We start from the raw sequence: 22805 nt of genomic DNA on the forward strand, positions 1-22805 counted from the left end.
CGTAACAACAATCCTCACCCCCCCCCCCCCCCCCACACACATCCATAAGAAGTGACACCCAAAGCCACATATTCTAAAGTGAACGTCAACACCTTCACACTAGACAGCATAGGTGTCAGCATAGGTGGATCTCCTTACAATAAAGCACTATTAACCGTTCAACTGCAGAAAAGGAAACATATTAACAGTGACTGCGATCCTCTTTATTACTTATCCATATTTCGCATGCTGAGAAAGAAACAAGTCTTGAATACACGGTCACGGGTACAAAACGAAAAGGAAAGGATAACAGGAACAAACACACGAATACGAAAGAAACAACAAAATAGACGGCTATGCAGCATAGGTGGATCTCATTACAATAAGGCACTATTAACCGTTCAACCGCAGAAAAGGCTCCATATTAACAGTGAGTGCAATACTCCTTATTACTTATCCATATTTCTAAAAGAAAAAATGTCTCGACTCCAAAAACGCAAAGCTCAACTAAAGCTTCTAACTAACGATGTACCTAAAAGTAAAAACTTTATGAACTGCATTAGATCCTACAATAGTTCATTTGCTTTTGCATCTAACGGAGTAAATATCAGGCCACCAAAAGGCAATGGCCCATACTGCTTTCCCGTATGTGCACAAATACTGCATCGCATTGGAACAGTGCACCCTGAAACAAATCAACAACGCAAATATGCACAAATCTACATCCTAGATCCACATGACGCAAGCTATCAATCAAAGTGCTGCATCGCAACAGTCACGGATTCAAAACGAAACACCTCCCATCTCAGACATACGTTAACGGCAAGGAAGGCTACAACAGGCTTCTCACACAGCACAGGCAAATCGATTACAGCTCCAAAACAACACGTCCCAAATACTACACATGCAACAACGCGCCTCTCAAACGGCACAAGCAAAATATACACCAGGAAAATTCATTCGGATTAATGAATGTCATTTGCAATCATTGTCATTCAGTTCACTTCCCCGAAGAAACAACTGGCAATACAAGTAATACATTTAGACGTTGTTGTCAAAAGGGTCAAATTAGACTGCCTTCTTTACATTCATATACTGAATATCTACAAAAGCTTCTAACTAACGATGTACCTGAAAGTGAAATCTTTATCAACTGCATTAGATCCTACAAATCGGTATCCACTATGAACATTAACGGTGGCACTGCACGTGACATCCGTCTTGAAAAAATGTTAATTATTGATAAATATACAATGGCATGAAGTCACTTACTCAACACCATTCATAAACTTCTACAAACGTTTATGAATAATAATATTCGATTTGGATGAAAGGTACTTTTATGAGGAGGAGATTTTAGACAGTGCTTAGCTATTCTTCCAGATGCCATGCACTCAGCTATTGTTCAGTGCACCTTAAAATACGCAGACAATTGGCATTGCTTTCAAAAGATACAGTTAGTAAAAAAGATACGATGTCCAGAACCAAATCATAACAATTGCTTATTACAACTGAGAGATGGTACACTCACCAATACAGATGGACTTCAGCCACATATTATTACAATTCCTCAAGCCTTTATCTGCGACAACTTAGTTACAGAGAGATTTGGAACAGCAATCTCATTAGACCAAATGCCCCTTTTAACACAACGCACTATATTAGGTCCAAAAAATATTAATGTGCAAAACATAAATACCCAAGTCATTCCATTACTTCCTGGAGAGACACAACTCTTTCTAAGCTCTGACAAACTTGACTCTGATCACAACAATAACCATCTTAAATGACCTTACAAGTTCTGAGCTGGAATTACCTTTTACACTTAAACGGCGTGTACAAAGAAATTTTCAAATAAACCTTTACACTGTGCCACACACTTTATTGTTTGCTTTCTATTTGCATCATCTACACCGTCACACTATTCTATATCTCATTCATACATCGCGCTCTTTGTCATTCCCAACACCAGGGGTTGGCAAGCGAAGCGAGCAGGGGGCGGAGCCCCCTAGTACATACTGTATACATAAATAGATAAATAAATGCATATACACACACCAGAATGACCGCGAATAAAGAAAATTTGAAAAGAAAGAAAAAAAAAAATCTTCTGACTTGACAGTTACAGTGAGGCATTATGCAGACATATTGCTGTTGGTATAAAGGAGCCCCAGGAGCATTTCTTGACACACTTCTGCTGAATAATTGACTGGCAGAAATTACTCAGTGTTAGTGTGTCATGGAGAGCAGCATTGTTCATAATGACACTCTGTTTTGTTTTCGTTTTCTCTCTTTGCTGTTACCTCCAGGAGGTCCAGGGTATTTCCCATAACTGAGTTGCCCTTTTAATTACCTTGTGGATTCAGTGGGCCACTTTTGAAGTGATGCTACTGGTCCGACACACCACAGAGTAGAAAACTGCACTGGTCATCACATAGTTGTAGAAGATATGAAGGGTGTCACTACCCACATTAAATGAATGCAGTCTTCTGCGAAAAAAGAGCCTGATCTGCCCTTTTATTATATAGCTCCTCTGTGTCACCAGACCAGTCCAACCTGCCATTGATGTGGACCCCCAAAAAGCTGTAGAAGTAGACTACCTCTACATCCCCTCCCTGAATAGTAAACAGATATAGAGACTCTTTGGTGTGGTGAAAGCCAATAATCAGTTCTTTGGTTTTGCTGATGTTAAAATGCAGACAATTCACTTTGAACCAATAAACAAAGTTCTCCACCGTATACTCTGTCTCACTCCCTTATCAGTACAATCCCATAAGTGGATAATTTCTGCAAGTGACATGACCTGCTGTTATATTTATAGTCTAAGGTGTGCACAGTGAAGAGATGAGGTCTTTGACTTATTTCTCCTTACAGCATGTTAAGTCATTTTCTGCTTACTTTTTTTTTTTGTCCAAAGATGTACAGTGAAGTTGAACTGATTGTAATGAAGACTCCATGGAATCCAGTTTTAAATTTGACTCATTGACCTTAAAATCTTCTTAGGCCCTAGGCAAAGACATCTATAAATGCCTGTTGGCATTGTAGAATAGCTGTGTTACTGCTTGCTGATACTGTAAACACTCATTTCTTACTTTGTGAGTAGCTTTCATTGTTCTGGTTTCTAGGATACTGTCCAAACAAACAAAGGAGACTGTTTCAGGCGGTGTGTGGTATCACATGTCAAACCCCAACTGCCATTTCACAAAATCTAATGACTTTCATGTAAATGTACACTGGTTTGTATGTTTGTCTGTTAAACAGAGCATTAACATAAGAGAACTGCAACAAAGTGTCACAGATGAAATAGAATATCTTTAGTAAAGACTTTTGTTATGGTTTGTAACTCAAGGGCCATAATGTTGATTTTGAATTGTAATTCATTCAACTTTCATCCTCAACAATTCAGTGTAACTATTTGGTTCAACTGGATAGATTTTATGTTAGAGTAAAATCGCTTTTAGCGGAGTCATATGCTTTGGCAGGTGCTTTCAACTTCACTTGGTCCCGTCAAGGTTGCAATTACCATAAACAGAGGACATTACAAAGTTTTTCTAGATTTTGTTAAAACACAATGTTCTTTCGTCCAGTTGTTTTTAAACTGTCATGAGCAAGAGTGGAGGGTCTTGTGAACATATATAAATATATATATGGAAGAGAAGGTCTGTGATACGGTTTGCATATTTGCAGCTGGAGATCCACAAAGGGAGAAAAAATTAATCACGTATCATAAAGTAGTTTTTATTCCTAATCATGGCTATCAAATGAGAACGCCATCAACAGACACTTGGACATAAATCCAGCATATGCAAACTTAAGAAGAACATGTTCATAATAAATAAACTGTACACCCAATACCCCCCCCCCCCCCCCATCACAATGAATTAGCCACCCCACCCCCTCCACGTAATGTTTTGCTATATATTGCCTTTGATTCCTGTAAGTCTAAGCATTATCCTCTGATGAAGACCCCTGGCAGGAGTTGAAAGCTCAGGAATAAAAACTACTTTATGATATGTGATTCATTTTTTCTCCCTTTGTGGATCTCCAGCTGCAAATATATATATATATATATATATATATATATATATATATATATATACATACAGTGGGTATAGAGAAGAATCACCCCATTTAAAATATTCCCTTTTTTTTGCTTTACAGCCTTAAATGAAAACACACAAACCAATATTTTTTCCAGCTTTACTTACTCAATGCAATCTATTACATCCAAGTGAAAGATATCACAGCTGCAGTTCAGAAGAATTTAAAAAAATAAAAAACAAGATATAATGAGATTAATAAAGGAACACCCCCGTCCTAAACAATATTTGTAAACTCAATCAGGTGTAAGTAACCACCATTTCCATTGCAGACCATGGTTACTGGCTTCCACCTGTGATCAGTTGTACTCAGTGTGATTAGTGAAGCATAAAAACAGCTGTTCCTCAGCAGCAGCAGCAGAGATGCGAAGTGGCTGGCACTAGGCGGAGACCCAGGGGGGGTTGACGAGTGAAACGAACAAGGGGCGAACCACCTAGTGTGTGTGTGTATGTGTATGTATATATACATATAAGTATGTATGTATATATATATATACTGTGCATCCAGAAAGTATTCACAGCGCATCACTTTTTCCACCTCTTGTTATGTTACAGCCTTATTCCAAAATGGATTAAATTCATTTTTTTCCTCAGAATTCTGCACACAACACCCCATAATGACAACATGAAAAAAGTTTACTTGAGGTTTTTGCAAATTTAATAAAAATAAAAAAAACTGAGAAATCACATGTACATAAGTATTCACAGCCTTTGCTCATTACTTTGTCGATGCACCTTTGGCAGCAATTACAGCCTCAGGTCTTTTTGAATATGATTCCACAAGCTTGGCACACCTATCCTTGGCCAGTTTTGCCCATTCCTCTTTGCAGCACCTCTCAAGCTCCATCAGGTTGGATAGGAAGCGTCGGTGCACAGCCATTTTAAGATCTCTCCAGAGATGTTCAATCGGATTCAAGTCAGGGCTCTGGCTGGGCCACTCAAGGACATTCACAGAGTTGTCCTGAAGCCACTCCTTTGATATCTTGGCTGTGTGCTTAGGGTTGTTGTCCTGCTGAAAGATGAACCGTCGCCCCAGTCTGAGGTCAAGAGCGCTCTGGAGCAGGTTTTCATCCTGGATGTGTCTGTACATTGCTGCAGTCATCTTTCCCTTTATCCTGACTAGTCTCCCAGTTCCTGCCTCTGAAAAACATCCCCACAGCATGATGCTGCCACCACCATGCTTCACTGTAGGGATGGTGCCAGGTTTCCTCCAAATGTGACGCCTGGCATTCACAACAAACAGTTCAATCTTTGTCTCGTCAGACCAGAGAATTTTCTTTCTCATGGTCTGAGAGTCCTTCAGATGCCTTTTGGCAAACTCCAGGCGGGCTGCCATGTGCCTTTTACTAAGGAGTGGCTTCCGTCTGGCCACTCTACCATACAGGTCTGATTGGTGGATTGCTGCAGAGATGGTTGTCCTTCTGGAAGGTTCTCCTCTCTCCACAGAGGACCTCTGGAGCTCTGACAGAGTGACCATCGGGTTCTTGGTCACCTCCCTGACTAAGGCACTTCTCCCCCGATCGCTCAGTTTAGATGGCCGGCCAGCTCTAGGAAGAGTCCTGGTGGTTTCGAACTTCTTCCACTTACGGATGATGGTGGCCACTGTGCTCACTGGGACCTTCAAAGCAGCAGAAATTTTTCGGTAACCTTCCCCAGATTTGTGCCTTGAGACAATCCTGTCTCGGAGGTCTACGGACAATTCCTTTGACTTCATGCTTGGTTTGTGCTCTGACATGAACTGTCAACTGTGGGACCTTATATAGACAGGTGTGTGCCTTTGCAAATCATGTCCAACCAACTGAATTTACCACAGGTGGACTCCAATTAAGCTGCAGAAACATCTCAAGGATGATCAGGAGAAACAGGATGCACCTGAGCTCAATTTCAAGCTTCATGGCAAAGGCTGTGAATACTTATAAACATGTGCTTTCTCATTTTTTTTATTTTTAATAAATTTGCAAAAATCTCCAAGTAAACTTTTTTCACGTTGTCATTATGGGGTGTTGTGTGTAGAATTCTGAGGAAAAAAATGAATTTAATCCATTTTGGAATAAGGCTGTAACATAACAAAATGTGGAAAAAGAGATGCGCTGTGAATACTTTCCGGATGCACTGTGTGTGTGTGTATATAGATATATATATATATATATATACACCAGTAACGGCGCACTGCACGGAATACACTTGACTTGAGCATTCATAGTTTTCATCCTCTTTCTCTGTACATTTAGCATTTGTTTGCTCAGAGGTTGATGTGCTTGCTGCTTCCTGAGCAGCTCTTCTTTTTTCCATTCTAGCGGCCCGCTGCTTCTGTTCATTCGTCGGCATCTTTTCACGTTAAAACTGATTAAGTTAGTTTTTGTGTTGCAATTACTTAGTGCATTTTCTTTAATTTTTCACTTAATCTGGCACTTAAGTCTTCAATCTGCCTCAAGAATGATTAGCGAAGGTGGTAGGGAATGAGAACAGCGCCTGTACACATGCGCCACACGGCCGCCCTGCTGTGCACCGCAGAGAGTTGATTCTACAATAAAATAAAAAAAAAAAAAGAGTAATAAAATCATCACCCCAAAAGTGGATAGGAGACGTTACGTAGTATATGTGTACCAAAGTTCAAGTCAATAGGTGAAACAGTTTGCGAGCTACAGGTGATTTAAAATCCAGGACAGAGAAACGAACAGCCACGGTAGCATATTATAGAAGAAGATGTGTGTGTGTGTATATATATATATATATAAATAAAATATATACACACTAGATTAGGGGGTCAGCCTGTCAGTGCTCAGACCATACAGTATGCCGCACACTGCATCAAATTGGTCTGCATGGCTGACATCCCAGAAGGAAGCCTCTTCTAAAGATGATGCACAAGAAAGCCTGCAAATAGTTTGCTGAAGACAAGCAGACTAAGGACATGGATTACTGGAACCATGTCCTGTGGTCTGATGAGACCAAGATAAACTTATTTGGTTCAGATGGTGTCAAGCGTGTGTGGCGGCAACCAGATAAGGAGTACAAAGACAAGACTTGCGTACAGTCAAGCATGGTGGTGGGAGTGTCATGGTTTGGGGCTGCATGAGTGCTGCCAGCATTGGGGAGCTACAGTTCATTGAGGGAACCATGAATGCCAACATGTACAGTATTGTGACATACTGAAGCAGAGCATGATCCCCTCCCTTCGGAAACTGGGCCACAGGGCAGTATTCCAACATGATACCGACCCCAAACACACCTCCAAGACGACCACTGCCTTGCTAAAGAAACTGAGGGTAAAGGTGCTGGACTGGCAAAGCCTGTCTCCAGACCTAAACCCTATTGAGCATCTGTGGGGCATCCTCAAACAGAAAGTGTAGGAGCGCAAGGTCTCTAACATCCACCAGCTCCGTGATGTTGTCATAGAGGAGTGGAAGAGGATTCCAGTGGCAACCTGTGAAGCTCTAGTGAACTCCATGCCCAAGAGAGTTAAGGCAGTGATGGAAAATAATGGTGGCCACACAAAATAGTGACACTTTGAGCACAATTTGGACATTTTTCACTTGGGGGTGTACTCACTTTTGTTGCCAACACTTTAGACATTAATGGTTGTGTGTTGAGCTATTTTGAGGGGACAGCAAATTTACACTGTTATACAAGCTATACACTGACTACTTTACATTGTGTCAAAGTGTCATATCTTCAGTGTTGTCCCATGAAAAGATATAATAAAATATTTACAAAAATGTGAGGGGTGTACTCACTTTTGTGAGATACTGTATATGTGTGTGTGTATATATATATATATATATATATATATATATAGTGGGAAACAGCCCGGACACCGACAGGTAGACATGATTTAAAGTCACCACACACATTTATTTACACTATTTACAAGTCTTTAAACATGCACAAACCCCATTGCCGCATCACCAGTCACCCTCAGTCCAGGCCCTCAAACCAATGCCTTTCTCTCTTCAGGCCGCCTCCTTGTCTCTCCTCCCAGACCTTGTCCTTCCTTCACTCCCGACTCCAGCCCCCGAAAGGAGGGAGGCGGCCCCTTTTATAGCCACCTAGGTGTACTCCAGGTGTCTCCATGATAATCTTCCGCCGGCACTCCCCAGTGTGGCGGAAGTGCCAGCTGCGCACCCGGAAGCACTCCAGGTGTCCCCGATCCTCTTTACCCCCCAGCACTTCCATGTGTGGCGGAAGTGCTGAGGTCCAGGGCTCCGTAGGCATCAGGGCGCCCCCTGGCAGTGACCACGGGCCCCTGCAGGGCTGAGCTTCAAAGTTCTCTACCCGTGGTCCCCAAAGCAACCAGGGCGGTCGCCCCCTCGTGGTCTGGTCCTCTTGGGCATCCCGGCTGGGTACCACCCCCAGCTGTGTGCCACTATATATATATATATATATATATATATATATATAATATACACTAAGTACATAATTTCCTGGCTATTTTGAAGGAATAAGAAGTGGGATAAAAATATTGATTGAGAGCAAAAAAATGTGTAGTACATACACCTAAACTAATGTTCAGAAGGAGGAAGACTTCCATTGGCTTAAAATATACTTTAAATAATATTCTAAGCATGAAAAATATGTAGTTTGTTTTTTAAAAAATCAACAATATTGTTCAAAATGGCATTTTACACTGAATACGATATCTCGCAAAAATGGCTTGTGGTAGAGAAATTCCAATCTTAGAAATGGATTCAGCAGACCTAAATCTATGAAGTATACATATTTGTTTGTGTGGTGGAGTTTTTGTGCAGAGCAGTTTTTTAGACCTCAGTTGGTCAACTGCAAAAGGTTCCAGATACCCTAAATAACTTCTTCTTTCTCATATATATTCTTACTGGGATACTCTTACCTGTACCCCTGCTTTACATTCAGCAAATGATGAGCATTTGCAGGAATTTATGTTCAATTACAGGATTTGCCTTAAAAAGTCATGAGCCACCAAGACACCACTACCTCTAGTAGGCCTTGGACATGCAGAATCCTATACTGTGACTTTTAGCTAAAGAGCTTCTCCAGAATTGTTTACTCAAACTTGTTATATGTGAAATCTAATCAGCCTTCAAAGTGATTGTTTCTTTTGATTATGACACAGCAGTTGTTACTATCTGCTAATATGGCCTGTGGTTTTTATCACACCTCATAGGGTGTATGAAACCTGTTCCATGTGATCTGATGTTGTCTTGCTTCAGGGTTTAATTAGTCTGCGGCAGATTATGACTTTCCAGCATTTTCTACACAAGGATAAAATACAATTTTTTTGCTAATTATTTGTTTGTCATTTTTTTTAAGAAAATATGACTAGAAGGCAGTTTCCCAACTAAATTGAAAACAAAACCTAGGTAAACCCAAGGTATACCTAGAATATCAAGGATGCCAAAATACATTTCCTGGCCAAAAAAAAAACTCGCCACCTGGATTTAACTAAGCAAATAGGTACAAGCCTCCTATTGGATAATTACTGCATGTGTGATTATCTTTCAGCTGGCAACAAGTTATTTAACCCCAACTGGTGCAATGAGTTGCTTCTCATTTCTTAAACAACCATGTCGAAAGACACATCTCGTGGTCATGGAAAAGATGTTAGTCTGTTTGAGAAGGGTCAAATCATTGGCATGCATCAAGCAGAGAAAACATCTAAGGAGATTGCAGAAACTACTAAAATTGGGTTAAGAACTGTCTAACACATTATTAAAAACTTGAAGGATAGTGGGGACCCATCGTCTTCGAGGAAGAAATGTGACCGGAAAAAAATCCTGAATGATCGTGATCGGTGATCACTTAAACATTTGGTGAAATCAAATCGAAAAAAAAACAACAGTAGAGCTCAGGTCTATGTTTAATAGTGAAAGTAAGAGCATTTCTACACAAACAATGCGAAGGGAACTCAAGGGACTGGGACTGAACAGCTGTGTAGCCGTAAGAAAACCACTAATCAGTGAGGCAAACCGGAAAAAAAGTCTTTAATTTGCTAGGGAGCATAAAGATTGGACTCTGGAGCAATGGAAGAAGGTCATGTGGTCTGATGAGTCCAGATTTACCCTGTTCCAGAGTGATGGGCGCATCAGGGTAAGAAGAGAGGCAGATGAAGTGATACACCCATCATGCAAGATCTTGGTGAAAAATGAATGCAACACTGGATGGAACTAAATCTTGTGACATTGCAGAAGCTTATCGAAGCAATGCCACAGCAAATGCGTGCTGTAATCAAAGCTAAAGGCAGTCCAACGAAATATTAGAGTGTGTGACCTTTTTTTTTGGTGCCGACTTTTTTTTTGGCCAGGCAGTGTATATACCAGTGTTTTAAAAATCTTTACACAAGGGAAGGAAGAAGGAGCAAAAGGAAATTTAGAAGTTCTAAAATAAACAGTACCAAAAAAAATATATATATAGCAGCCCCCCCAGCATACCTACACAGGCATTGAATCTTCTTTACCAAATGGTGCGGTTTGACCAGTTGTCTATCTTGAAGTACTCAAACCACATTCAGTTCACCCATTTCTCACTCATTGTTTTTGAAATTACTACACTCACCTCACATTAGTATATCTCCAGTTACAAGTGGCGTTATTTTTGCAACAAGGACATAAGACTAGAGTACTCTGTACTATTCCCTATTGTCTCTGCACCCACTTAGTTATGAGTTTCCTTCAAGGGGTCATGTTTCCCCTCAGTGCCTTACATCTTAAAGAGGAAACCAAATCCCTGCTCATCAAATTCAGGCCTGTGGCCTGTCCTTTGTCAGCCTAGGGGACTAGCCCATCATGGCCTCGCTCATTCTTTATAAGAGCATCATTTATCCTTGGAACCTGCTTGGTCATCTACCTTCTTGTCCCCTTGATTGAGCATGGCAAAATTCCACCTAGTTGGTCTTTCTCTTCTTTCTATTTTTTCCTTGATAACCCCTTCTTTTTAGGCCTTCCCTGACTGTGCCCTCCCATCTGCTTTGCCAGTATGCAGTATTTTGTCTCTGCTTGTGCATGTTAGTAACTGCTGCTTGCTTGGGTCTTGCCTGTGCCTCATGCCACACTTTCCTATTATTACATCACTTATTAACTGTTTAAGAAATAGACTGTCTGCACACATGGATGATGTCGGTCTGCCCAGAGAAGCAACTTGTTAGATTGTTCTTTACCTCCTTGCATCTGTTGTCTCTTCCAAGGAATATCAGACAGATATAAGACTGGGGTAAACATTTGGCATGACAGCAATCTGCTTCAGGACACATTCAAACACACAATTAACGTTATAAGCACATTCTGTAGATGTGGGAACAAAGTATCGTGCATGGAGAAAACTCACATGTGAAAATGGGGAGAGCATGAGAGCTCCACACAGGCAACACTGCTAACAACTGCACCATTATGCCACACCTGCTTCCAATTTGTTGTGGAGCATTGCTACATTTTTAGGAAATGGCCTGTAACATCTATAAACATTAACAATAGACTCTCTCACTCTTTTACTGCCAAAACCAAATTGTCTTGTTTAAGCTCTTTCCATTTATTCCACTGCATTTCTAAACCTCCATGGATCAGACTTCAGAATTGTGGCTTCCAGTCATGTGCTGTTCACATTGTTGTATTGCAGGTGTTGGATGTGGATGCCTCTCTTAACACATTAAACTATCCTAATGACTTCTTCACGTCTTAATTTCATTTAGAGGGTGCCAGTCATGACTGATCAATCATACAAGATGTCCACTCAGCGCTGTGTTCGTCTTATTCTGGTGGCAATGGCCAACAATTTGGAGGAGGTGTGGATAGCAGATCAGCCTTTTTTAGCAGTTCAGTACCTCTGGCAGTATACTCCCACTTGGGCACGGTGGATCACAAGTAAACTGGGAAAACGCAGGGTTGTAAACTTCAAACGTGGGCTGGTAAGTGTTCATTAGAACAGTACTGGATCTGCATTTAAATGGAATACAAAGGAAAAGCATTAAAACACTTACTTATCAAGATTTAATGGTGTTTGCTGACTAAAAATCTTAATAAAACTAGTATCTGTGACAGCCTGAAGCATTCTGAATAGCCACATTTGGATGATAATACTCCGTCTAGAAGTCTAGCTTATATCTGTAGTTCTCCGCCTCGGTGCTGGAGACCCCAAATGTAGCTTATTGCAGTCAGTGAATCATTTTACCTCTCAATGAGCTCATTTAATTAGCTGGCTTCTTTATCTCATGTCTAATTGTGCACTCAGTGTGATTTTTACATGTATTAGACATTTGAAAATATTTGTATTTTTCTGTAGCTTCAAATACTTAATTCTTTTGCTGTTTTCCTAGTCATTTACCCTTTTAAGTGTAGTTTGCCCCCTTAATTGTATCCTAATAATGAAAATTAACAATGAGCAGAGTACATCCCCAGCCAAACAATGCTAAATGTTGAAATGCTGCAACAACTTCAGCATCGGACCAGCTGAAGGCCATGTCACATTATGTGACGTTTGCAGCTATTGTCAGTCGTGGCCTTCATTTACATAATCTTGGAGAGTCATTGGTGTGCTCTTGTGAAGCCAGTTGTGTAATGTGACATGTCTATTGACTCACCTCAACTACTCCATGATTTGCTCCAACAGAATTTCTCTGTAGTTGTAGGAGCGGGCTGTGTGAGCATATGTGCTGACAACCAATGAGAGGTCACCTGGAAGTGTGAAAAGACAATTTCCCCTTGGGGATTAATACAGTGTACCAAATGCCAGAATACCTAAGTACAGTGCATAGAATGCAGCAATGAGGAATAAGGAACATGGGTGTTTTGTTTCTTATGAACAGAAGAGAAGCCTGTCTCGTGTTTTACTTACCACGACACAGATTGCAGCTGAACTCACCATACTGTGCTGGAAGGTCAGCATACAGTCGCTAAATGTGACATGTCCAGCAGTTTTCAGTCTTGTTAGTTGACATGGTTCAGCGACATCATCAGCAGTGCATTCGGCAAGTCTGACATACCCAACAACTTACAGTTTCATAATGTGGCATGGGCTTAAGGTGCTCATTAGTAAATAGTTTATTAGATAACCAGAACATGTGGAAAAGCGGACTGAAAATAATAATGACGATCAAAAGTTAAAAAATAACACAAAATTATTCTGATATACTGTATATAAATACTTGTGACATTCAAATAAAAATTGACCAAGTTTAGCTTTATAATTTCATTGTTGACCGCAAAACACAGAAACTGGTAAATAACAGCCTACTTAATTAGGCCAAGTCCAGTTAAAAACAGGAAATGGGTTGGAACAAAAACCTGCAGCCACACAGGATCCCCCAGGACTGAGTTTGAGAGCCACTGCTCTGAATCTTTAAGGAATGACTGTCCTTCTCTCTTAATGACCAGTTTCTAATTAATTCAATTCCCTTTCAGTCAAACATTAACAATTCATTTTGTTCAAAATTTATAGGGCTGGTGTAGCCTTTTTTTAAAACCTACTAAGCCCTCCCAATTTTCAATCAAAGGAGATCCTTTTATACTGCTTAGCTTCAGTGCTCCACAATATGGCACTCCTGGTCTCATTCTGTTTAGGAGTGAAGGTCACCGAATCACAATACGCAGTGTTTGTCCATATACAGTACACTGTGTTAGCAGAGCTTCATGGCACTTTGTAGATTTCTAGGAGTGGCTTTGCAAGTTCTTGCATTTATGTGCAGGGACACTCCCTGTGGACTTTGTGCTTGGAGATACCATAGTACTGTATGTACAATACTGTCACCCAATGTATAGTTCAAATTATACATTACTATAATATATGTATCACTTGGTGATTATCTATTGAGATTTATGTGACAACCAAAGACCTGGAATCAATACCATTATTTAACACTCCGAAAGAGCCAAGATAAAATACTCATACAATCATGTCTACTTACTCAGTGGGTCACTAGAAGAAGAAAGTTATGACCAGAACTACACAAAATACAAATGGAAAATGTTCAATTTTATATTTTAATCAAATCAAAATGTAGCCTGTGACTCATTTAATCAATAAATTAAAGACTTTAATATGTAAAGTAATTTACGATAAGCATTTCATAATGTGACAGATCTCTTCTTTGTTACAGGATGCTGATGCTGCTTATTTTACAAAGGCAAAATAGAAGACCTGCAAATCCAAACTCCAAATATATTTTCCGCTCAACTAATTCCTTGTTCATTTTTCATATTCTGGAAAATACTGGGTGAATTTTGAGATGCTGTTTCATGGTTATTAAACAGTTTTATTATTTCATAAAGCTTAGCTTTAATGGAAAAAAAATTAGTGTATTTCCTTCAAATATATTCAGTTCAGTGCACATTGAAAAAGGTGCCTTTTAAATGGAGATCATGAAGTGTAACAGTGTTTTCCATTTTGTTGTAACAGGAGATTGAAGCGCAGTCTCAGGGACCGCACAAGTACATTAACCTTACAGGTCACGGTCTGCATGGTCTAATTGAGCTGTCGGCATACTCTGCACTGTGATGCTCGATGTTCTTTGAAAGTGCACTTTCTACGTTTTGGTAATACAATTTCAGGACATTTTAGGGGTGTCAGAAGTCAAATAACAGAGAGAAAATAATGCAATGATTTTTTATATCATACAAACAAACAATTATCAAAGTTAGACACTAACATTGCCAAAATAAAAATGTTTAGTTCACTGGTTACACTTGCTCTTTAGTGCAGTGGGGGGCCTTTACAGTTTCTTTGAAACTGGGCTGCCCTTCTCTTCCATAAGAAAGATATAGTTGCAGGAAAAAGTCATTAAACCACTGGAATTCCCAGGATTTCTGCATAGATTAGTAATAAAATGTGGTCTGATCTCATCCCAGGTCACAATTCAAGGCAAACACAATGCGACTAAACTAATAACACCGTTGTAGTTTTCATGTCTTTTTTGAGCACATTGACAAGTCATTCACAGTGTAGTTTGAAAAAAGTAAGTGAACCTCAGTGTCGGTGGCCTCACCAAAATCTAACTGAAGAAAGGTGTTCAGTTAAGGAGATGAGACTGGAAGTGTGGGTTGCACAGGTGGCTTGTCTTTGAAATAAAATGTTGCTGTAAAGTCAGTGATTTCCCTGCAGTGCTTTACTTTGTACACTGTTCAAAATAAAGGTGCCCGAGTGGTTCTTCTGAGTGATGCTGTAAGGGAACCATTTTTGGTTCCCAAAAGACCCATCCACATGAAGGTTCTAGAAAGAACCTTCATTTATTTAGATTCATAACAGGCTCCTTACAATAATATAACTATGACTAGATGGCAACAAATTTGTGAAATACTAATAAGTCCAGATTTTAAAAGGTCGCTCACTGCATACAATAACATAGGCTAAGTCAAGGATTTCTAAATAAATTGTGAATTATCAGCGTGCCAACAGAACTATGAGGGAATATACACCCCCCCCCCCCCCCCCCCCTTATTCAACATGCACAGCATGAGGTATACCAACAGTTCTTTTTTTATATTTTTATTGATTTTATTGTAATCATTCCATACAAATAGATCAATTTTTACAAACAATAGGATTGAAACCAAATCAACCCCCACCCCTGAGAAAGAGAGCATGGAGTAAAACTTAAAGCTAGTATAAATAAGTAAATTGATGAGTTTAATAAGCGGATACAGATAAATGGAGAAGAAAAAGAAATGGGAAGAGAATCTGCTTCCTCAGTGCTATAAGAGCTTAATCTAAAATGTTATTGATTAGATCCTGCCAGGTTTTGAAAAAGTTCTGCACAGATCCTTTAAGTGAGAATTTGATTTTTTCCAATTTCAAATAATATAAAACATCAGTTACCCACTGACTTAAAAGAGGAGACTTAGGATTCTTCCAGTTTAGCAAAATAAGTCTGCGTGCCAATAGTGTAGTGAAGGCAATCACAGTTTGTTTGTCCTTCTCCACTTTAAGCTCATCTGGAAGGACACCAAACACAGCTGTTAGTGGATTAGGAGGGATTGTGACACCAGGGCTGTCTGAAAGGCACTTAAAAAAATTTGTCCACAATGATGTTAATTTGGTACAGGCCCAAAACATGGGACCCAGTGAGGCTGGGACTTGATTGTAGCGTTCGCAGGTTGGATCTTGCCCTGGAAACATTTTGGACAATTTTAAATGAGAGAGATGTGCTCAATATATAATTTTGAGTTGAATAATTGTATGCTTTGCACATATGGAGCTCAAGTGAATTCTCTGCATTGCTACCTTCCACTCTTTTTCTGATATGTTGAGTGAGAGATCTTTTTCCCATTGTCCTCTTGGATCTTTGAAAGGGAGGGACTGTAAAATAATTTTATATATTGCAGAAATGCTGTCCGAGTCCTCGAAACTGAGCAATATTTTTTCCAGAATAGAGGAAGGTGGGAGATGAGGAAAATCGGGCAGGTTCTGTTTAACAAAGTTTCTAATTTGAAGATAGTGAAAGAAATGTGTTGCTGGAAAATTACATTTGGAATGTAATTGTTCATAGGATGCAAAGATGATGTCTATATAAAGATCTCTAAGCAGTTTAATCCCAAATGTTTTCCAGATATTAAAAACTGCATATGTTTGTTTGTGAGGGTTGAAAAAGGTGGTTCTCGTGCAGAGGTGCCACAGATACGTTTCTCCATCTTAAAATGCTTCCTACATTGGTTCCATATTCTGAGTGAGTGAAGCACAATTGGGTTGTTAGTATATCAGCGATAACTTGCATTTATTGGGGCACAAAGCAGGGAATATAAAGAAATACTGCAGGTCTTTTTTCCCCCACTTCCCAGGGCACTGGGTAAAGTACTTATGACTGGAGGACCACTGTAACTTTAGTCCCATTCAAATCCCTCAAATGACAGAAATTTACTGACTTATTGATTTGCACAGGATGAGTTTAACCTGTGGTTGTTTTTTTGTTTTTTTTACAGAAGGTAAAAGTCTCTGAAATTACTGACATGAGTAATTCAAGCAGGACTAAAATTACTGAGGTCCTCCAGTACCCCACGTCGTGGTGTTGAATTAATCCCGTCCGTGTGGGGCTTTAGATGAAGACCAGGCCACAGTTTATTAGTAATCAATGCAGATGTCCAGGGAACTCCAAAGGGCTCACTGACTTTTTCTTGCAACTGTAGCATTTTCCAGTTTTGCCAGACTGACTATATTTTGGACGAAAAAAATGAAATGCCATTCAGTGTTTGTTTTTTTTTTTTTTTTTTGCTGCTACATACAATGATATTAATATTTACAGAAGAAAAAATCTGAATGTTGCCATTTTAATTAGAAATTAAGATATTACTTACATTAAAAAACAACAGTAGCATGCATCAGCCATTTGTTACAAAACATTTTATTTTTTTAAACAATCTTGAAAAATTGTGTTACACACATAATATATGCAAGTTACCAGTTATCTACTTGCAAAAAAAGAAAAAAAAAAAAGCCTTTTTCCCCCAAACATTTTCAGTGATCTTTACCATTAACAATATTTCTACTTTTATATAACAAAAACATTTCTAAACCATTGGTTTGGCTTGGTACCCACCTAAAACTGCTAAGTTGTTACTTCATGATGTAGCTGGTCCAGCACTTCACTACATTCTGCTCGAGGTTATTTGTGGTGCTCTAGGAAGCGGACAGAACTTAAAATGAGACAGAAACTCAGTATTTCCACAATTGCTTGACCCCTGGCTTAAACAAGATGTGGGTGTTCTTCAAGGGTGGGATAAATGTGTGGCAGAGTGACATGTAGAGCTGTAGAGTACTGGGTTGAAGTCCCAGTTCAGAGTCTGCACATTGGATTCGCTGGTTTCAGACATCACAGCACTATACATGTTGGGAAATTCTAAATTGTCCCTGTGTCACGGAAAGGAGTGGCCACTCATCCAATGTTGTTTCCGACCTTGGTCTGAAAGCCTTCAGGGTTAAGCTTCAGTTCTGCATAACCCTGTAGTGGGCTTATAATTTGTGTGGATGGATGGATGAGGAGCAATCAAGAAGTTCAGGTTTCAAAGTAAATCTAGACTGACAGTTTTCTAACTTTGGGCAATATGAGTTCACACTGTTATTTACTTGCTGAACTTTAGTATTGGCCTGAAAATTCATAGACTTTAACTTAGATAAAATGATTAACTTCTGTATTTAAAGCAAGGCAGAATCACTCAAAAGTACACCGAGAGCTGTATGGTGTATTTCGTTCTACTAATTCGGATTGTATTTGTGAGGCTTCCTTCAAAAATGTAACGATGTGTGTTTCCTAGAACCGTGTTAATGTTTAGGCCCCCATTCACTTTAAAGCTAGTAGCTATGAACAACATATTCTTGTTATAGCCATATTTATATTTTCTTAAAATGAAAACACTGATTTCTTAAAATAATTTTTAAACTAACACATTGTTCATGTTATACAGCACATGATACCCTCTTCTTCCTTGCAGAAACACATTAAAGCACTGGTTCCACCTTTTCTTAAAAATGGTACAAATATGCTTAACAATTTTTGAAATATTTAAATAGTTGGTGTTAAGCAAATGTAAATATTGCATCCAATATATTAGCTATCACTCCAGACATCTCATACCCACTTTATCTTGGCACAGTCTAGAAGCCAAAGGTAAAGAAAGAGCAGCTACTAATAATTCTTCAAGGCTTGAACCATTTTACTTTGTATCTCTTTTTGTATTTAAATGTACAGCCAGATACCAATTCATTTAATGGATTTAACAGTTTGTCCAGTATCTCAGCATACAACTGTAAATAGCAAGAATTAAAAACAACAGATTCTGACATCTACATAATTATGGTCTCAAATGCATCATCATATACTGTAGAATCTGATTTACCAGAAACAGAATTAATGATATTGGTGACTGAGAAAATTCCTTCAAAGAAAATTGTGCATCATTCCAAACAGATGAAACACAAGCATATTGCTCGGTAATTCAGTTAATTGTACATTGTTTGCTAGCAACTGGAACAATTATATTTTTGCTTTCAGTTTCTTCTTCCCACATACTGGTATGCTGTACTGATCTGTCCAGATGACCTCACCTGCAGCTGTTTCAGAACAGCACCAGAGTCAAATATTATTTTATTCCAGGTATTACTCAGTGAAGGTCATGCTAATGAAGAAGCAGTAGATGCACAAGGACTATGAATTACAAATGCTGTTCAAATGTAAGTTGCATGAGACAAGGTACAAGACCTGGCTTTCCTTGAGAATGGCTTCTTTTAAGAGTTCAACATTCTGAAATATGTCTGTTCCACCATACGTTTAACAAAACTGGAACAAATATGCCAAGTATTTAAAACAGTATGATTAATGACTTTTGGGAAGTCTTAAAGCCTTACTAGAAGTACATCTAAAATCAACCTCTCTAAGCAATCATGTTGTACAACTATCAATGCAAAGGTCTTGAAAACATCATTACTGACCATCTAAACTGGGATTTCAAACTCCAACCAATTTCATAATGAGAAGCTGATTCTTGCTGTTAATTAAACTCGTTCTTTAATTCCATGGCTTGTTGTTGCTCTCATTCTGCCACAGCAGACATTTCCAAATCTGTTGATTTTTCTGTTTTTTCTAAGAACATTGTCAAAATGTTTTGGTGACCTGAGAGATCAACCTTACTGATACCTTCACTTTTCTTTATTTCCACATATTGTGTGATGGGCACAGGTGAGCTGGTCATGTGGCGGCTTGCTTTGTGTCTCATTATTGTTTGGCTGCTAATTAAGGAAGAAGAGGCAACTAAGGGATCTGAGTCAAGTTAATTAAAACTAAGGCAATAGAAGTTAATTAGCAATAAAAATGACTCACTAATTAAGAAGATGGTTAGAATGAAAACCTGCAGCCACTGCGGCCTTCCAGGATTGGAGTTCGACACCCGTGATCTAGGCTCACATTTAAAGGACCACTGCATGTTGACTGAAAGCAGCAGATCAATAATTTAGCAATAGATCTGTAACAATTTGAAAACTTTGTACTTGTTTAAGCACCTGGACCAGAGGTATCCAACTCCAATCCAGGAGGACCAAAGTGGCTGCAGATTTCATTCTAAATGTTTACTGAATTAGAGGCCAGTTTTTGTTGCTAGTTAACTTTTTTTTGTCTTCATTTTATTTAACATTCCCTTTAACACTCAGACCCCTTAATTGTTTCTTTTTTCCCTAATTAGCAGCCAAACAATAATGAGATACAAAACGACCCGACACATGACTAGCTATCCTGTGTCCATCAAACAATATCTGAAAAAAAGAAAGGTGAAGGGCTCAGTAATATTGATCTGCTCAGGTCCACAAAACATTTTATGGTGCTCTTAGGAAAAAGAAAATGAACAGTTTTGGAAATGTCTGCTGCGGCAGAATGAGCACACCAACAGGTCATGGAATTAAATAACAGCTTTAATTAACAAGAAGAAGTTGCTTCTAATTAAGAAACTAATTGGAGTGAAATTGAATTAGAGTTTGAGACCCCGACTTATCTGGTCATCTGTTGACTTACTGTACTTCACATCATGCTTTTGCTGGGCTGGTATTTAAGGAAAAAAAAACAATTCAGAGGATGGAGTCTTAAAACCAAGACAATTAAACTGAAAGGAAAAGCAGTCAATTAACAGCAGAAACCAGTCACTAATTAAATAAGTGGCAGGAAAGAAAACCATCAGCCACTAAGGACCTTTGGGATCGGAGCGGGGGACCCCCCTGACATAGGCTCATTTTGGACCTTTGCAGAATGTTCTGCTCACAAACTGTCCCTTCATAAGAGCTGCAGTATGGTGTCTGTGCTTGGTCTGTTATTTCCCATCTTTCAAGTGAATATGTTTGTACCAGCTAATACTCCGAACTTTCGAGAATTTCTTAAAACATCAGTTTGATAAATGGACAAAAACATCATATATAATCTGGTGTTGAAAGTGGTTAAGTGGATGTATGTGCTGGACCATGAAATTATTGACATTTATGGAATTTTGAGATGTATGGCACATTAGGATTTCTTTTTCTATTAAAAAAAAAAAAATGATAATTTAATTGTTAAAGGAAATACTATGTAGTTTCATGAATACTTTATTCTTTTAAACTTTTTCAGTTCTAGAAATACCTCAAATATCTCAAGGCCATTGTTCATTAATCAGTGGTATGAAGTCATTAAGTTTCATGATTTTATAAACCTAAATCATACGCTGTAATTTGGAATTTGTATCACTGAGGGGTCAAGTGGCATCATTTGATCATCCATCAGTGGCTTTGTGGTCTACCAAATGAACATTTTATGCAAGAAAAATATCTTGACCCACACCATGGCATCTATATACTGTATTCATGTTTACAGTAAAAAGACAGGCTGGTATAATGTGCATATAAAAATGAGGGACGGGTTATAAGCTGTGAGGCCTTAGTTAATGCAGTTCCTTCTTCATCTCCTGTTTCTGAACATTTTACATCTGGTTATTTGAAAACCTGCAGCCTAAACAATCCTTCTTCTCCTCTTATGGAACTGTCATACAACACCACAGATAACAAGGACCACTGAACCACTTTAAGTACAATAATGAATGGATGAAAAAGTTTATGTAATTGCATACTATAGATACACCTAAAAATCTGTTTGTTTTAAATTTAAATATACAAATGCCTGAAGTCCATTCTGCTAAACTGTAAATGAACAAAACTATTTAAGGCTAAATTGGTTATTTTTGGAGCTATGGAGTGGACACAATTCTTTTCAGCAGTGCTTGTCTTGAACAGTTGCTTGAGTGGCTAGCCCAATGTCCTGTGCGCTCACAGCAGATTCCAAAGCACACAGAGATACGTCAAACAATCCAGACTTGACAGCTACGGCTAATAAGGAAAACAAAAAAAGTGTTAGGGCTGGACAACCATTATGGAGAGTGCACAGCAGCCCCTGGACTGAATATGTAATGCTAGATGGGAGATCATTCAGCGCAGAAGAAATGCGCTTCCTCTTCCTGATGAGCATACGTGCCCACTACTTCCCATTTCGAGTCCTTTACCATCAATGAACTCCCTTTACTTACGGAGTGTGGACTGTTGTTGGACTTCTGTCTTGTTTTTAAATGATCTTCACATGAACTGCGTAAGATGTCAGCAGAAGTCAGATGAATGACTATTTCATCCCCCTCTCCCAAGCATGCTTTACCTAAAAATGCACTTTTTATTATAATTGTTTCATCACGTGTCCACCCAATACAAATGTAAGTTTTTCCCTTTTCATTACATGTTTTACCGATACACCTGTGCCTTCATGTCCACAAAAAGGTCAAACTTATTTTAGCTGATGAGTATTTTGGTCACAGTTATCAAATTAGTGAAAAGTAAAATCAACTCAAATATCAGCCATTGGAACGGTTTAGTATTTAAGAACCCATGTTGAACACTGTGGCAGGAGGCACTGCATTTAGTTAGGAACAAGACTCAAAATGCCGCCATTGCATCATGTCCTAGTTACAACCAGTTCTTACAAATTACTTTCAATTTCAGTCATATGCTCTCCTTCATTAACAGTTGATTGACATCGCGTTTGCTTCCAACATTTTGGAAAAAGTACCAACATTTTTTTGGTGTTTGGATGACTTTCAATTCTTCTTTAGAGTCCAGTGTTTTAACTTTGAGGACTGTGTAAAGAAATTAAACTGATTCTAGACTACAGTGCAGAAGACTTGTAAATGATTACTAATAGTGCAACAGTCTTAGGGTGAAATGTCACAATTTGAAAAATGCAACACTCACAGAGTGAAATGTTGCAATTCGATAAGAGTG

The 22805-nt window shown here is 38.9% G+C and overlaps 1 protein-coding gene across 2 annotated transcripts in view; it reads left to right on the forward strand.

Moving 5' to 3' along the window:
• Positions 1 to 14310, forward strand: part of dhrs7 (dehydrogenase/reductase (SDR family) member 7) — a 35790-nt gene extending 21480 nt beyond the window's left edge. For both annotated transcript variants that reach the window (XM_028821444.2, XM_051920104.1), the window contains 2 exons: positions 11737 to 11952; positions 14140 to 14310. In XM_028821444.2, coding sequence (XP_028677277.1) covers positions 11737 to 11952; positions 14140 to 14175 — 252 coding nt within the window. In that variant the 3' untranslated portion in view covers positions 14176 to 14310. The remainder of the gene's footprint in view (positions 1 to 11736; positions 11953 to 14139) is intronic.
• Positions 14311 to 22805: the final 8495 nt, after the last annotated feature.

This window comes from Erpetoichthys calabaricus, chromosome 16, assembly GCF_900747795.2.
Source record: "Erpetoichthys calabaricus chromosome 16, fErpCal1.3, whole genome shotgun sequence".
Classification (NCBI taxonomy): domain Eukaryota; kingdom Metazoa; phylum Chordata; class Cladistia; order Polypteriformes; family Polypteridae; genus Erpetoichthys; species Erpetoichthys calabaricus.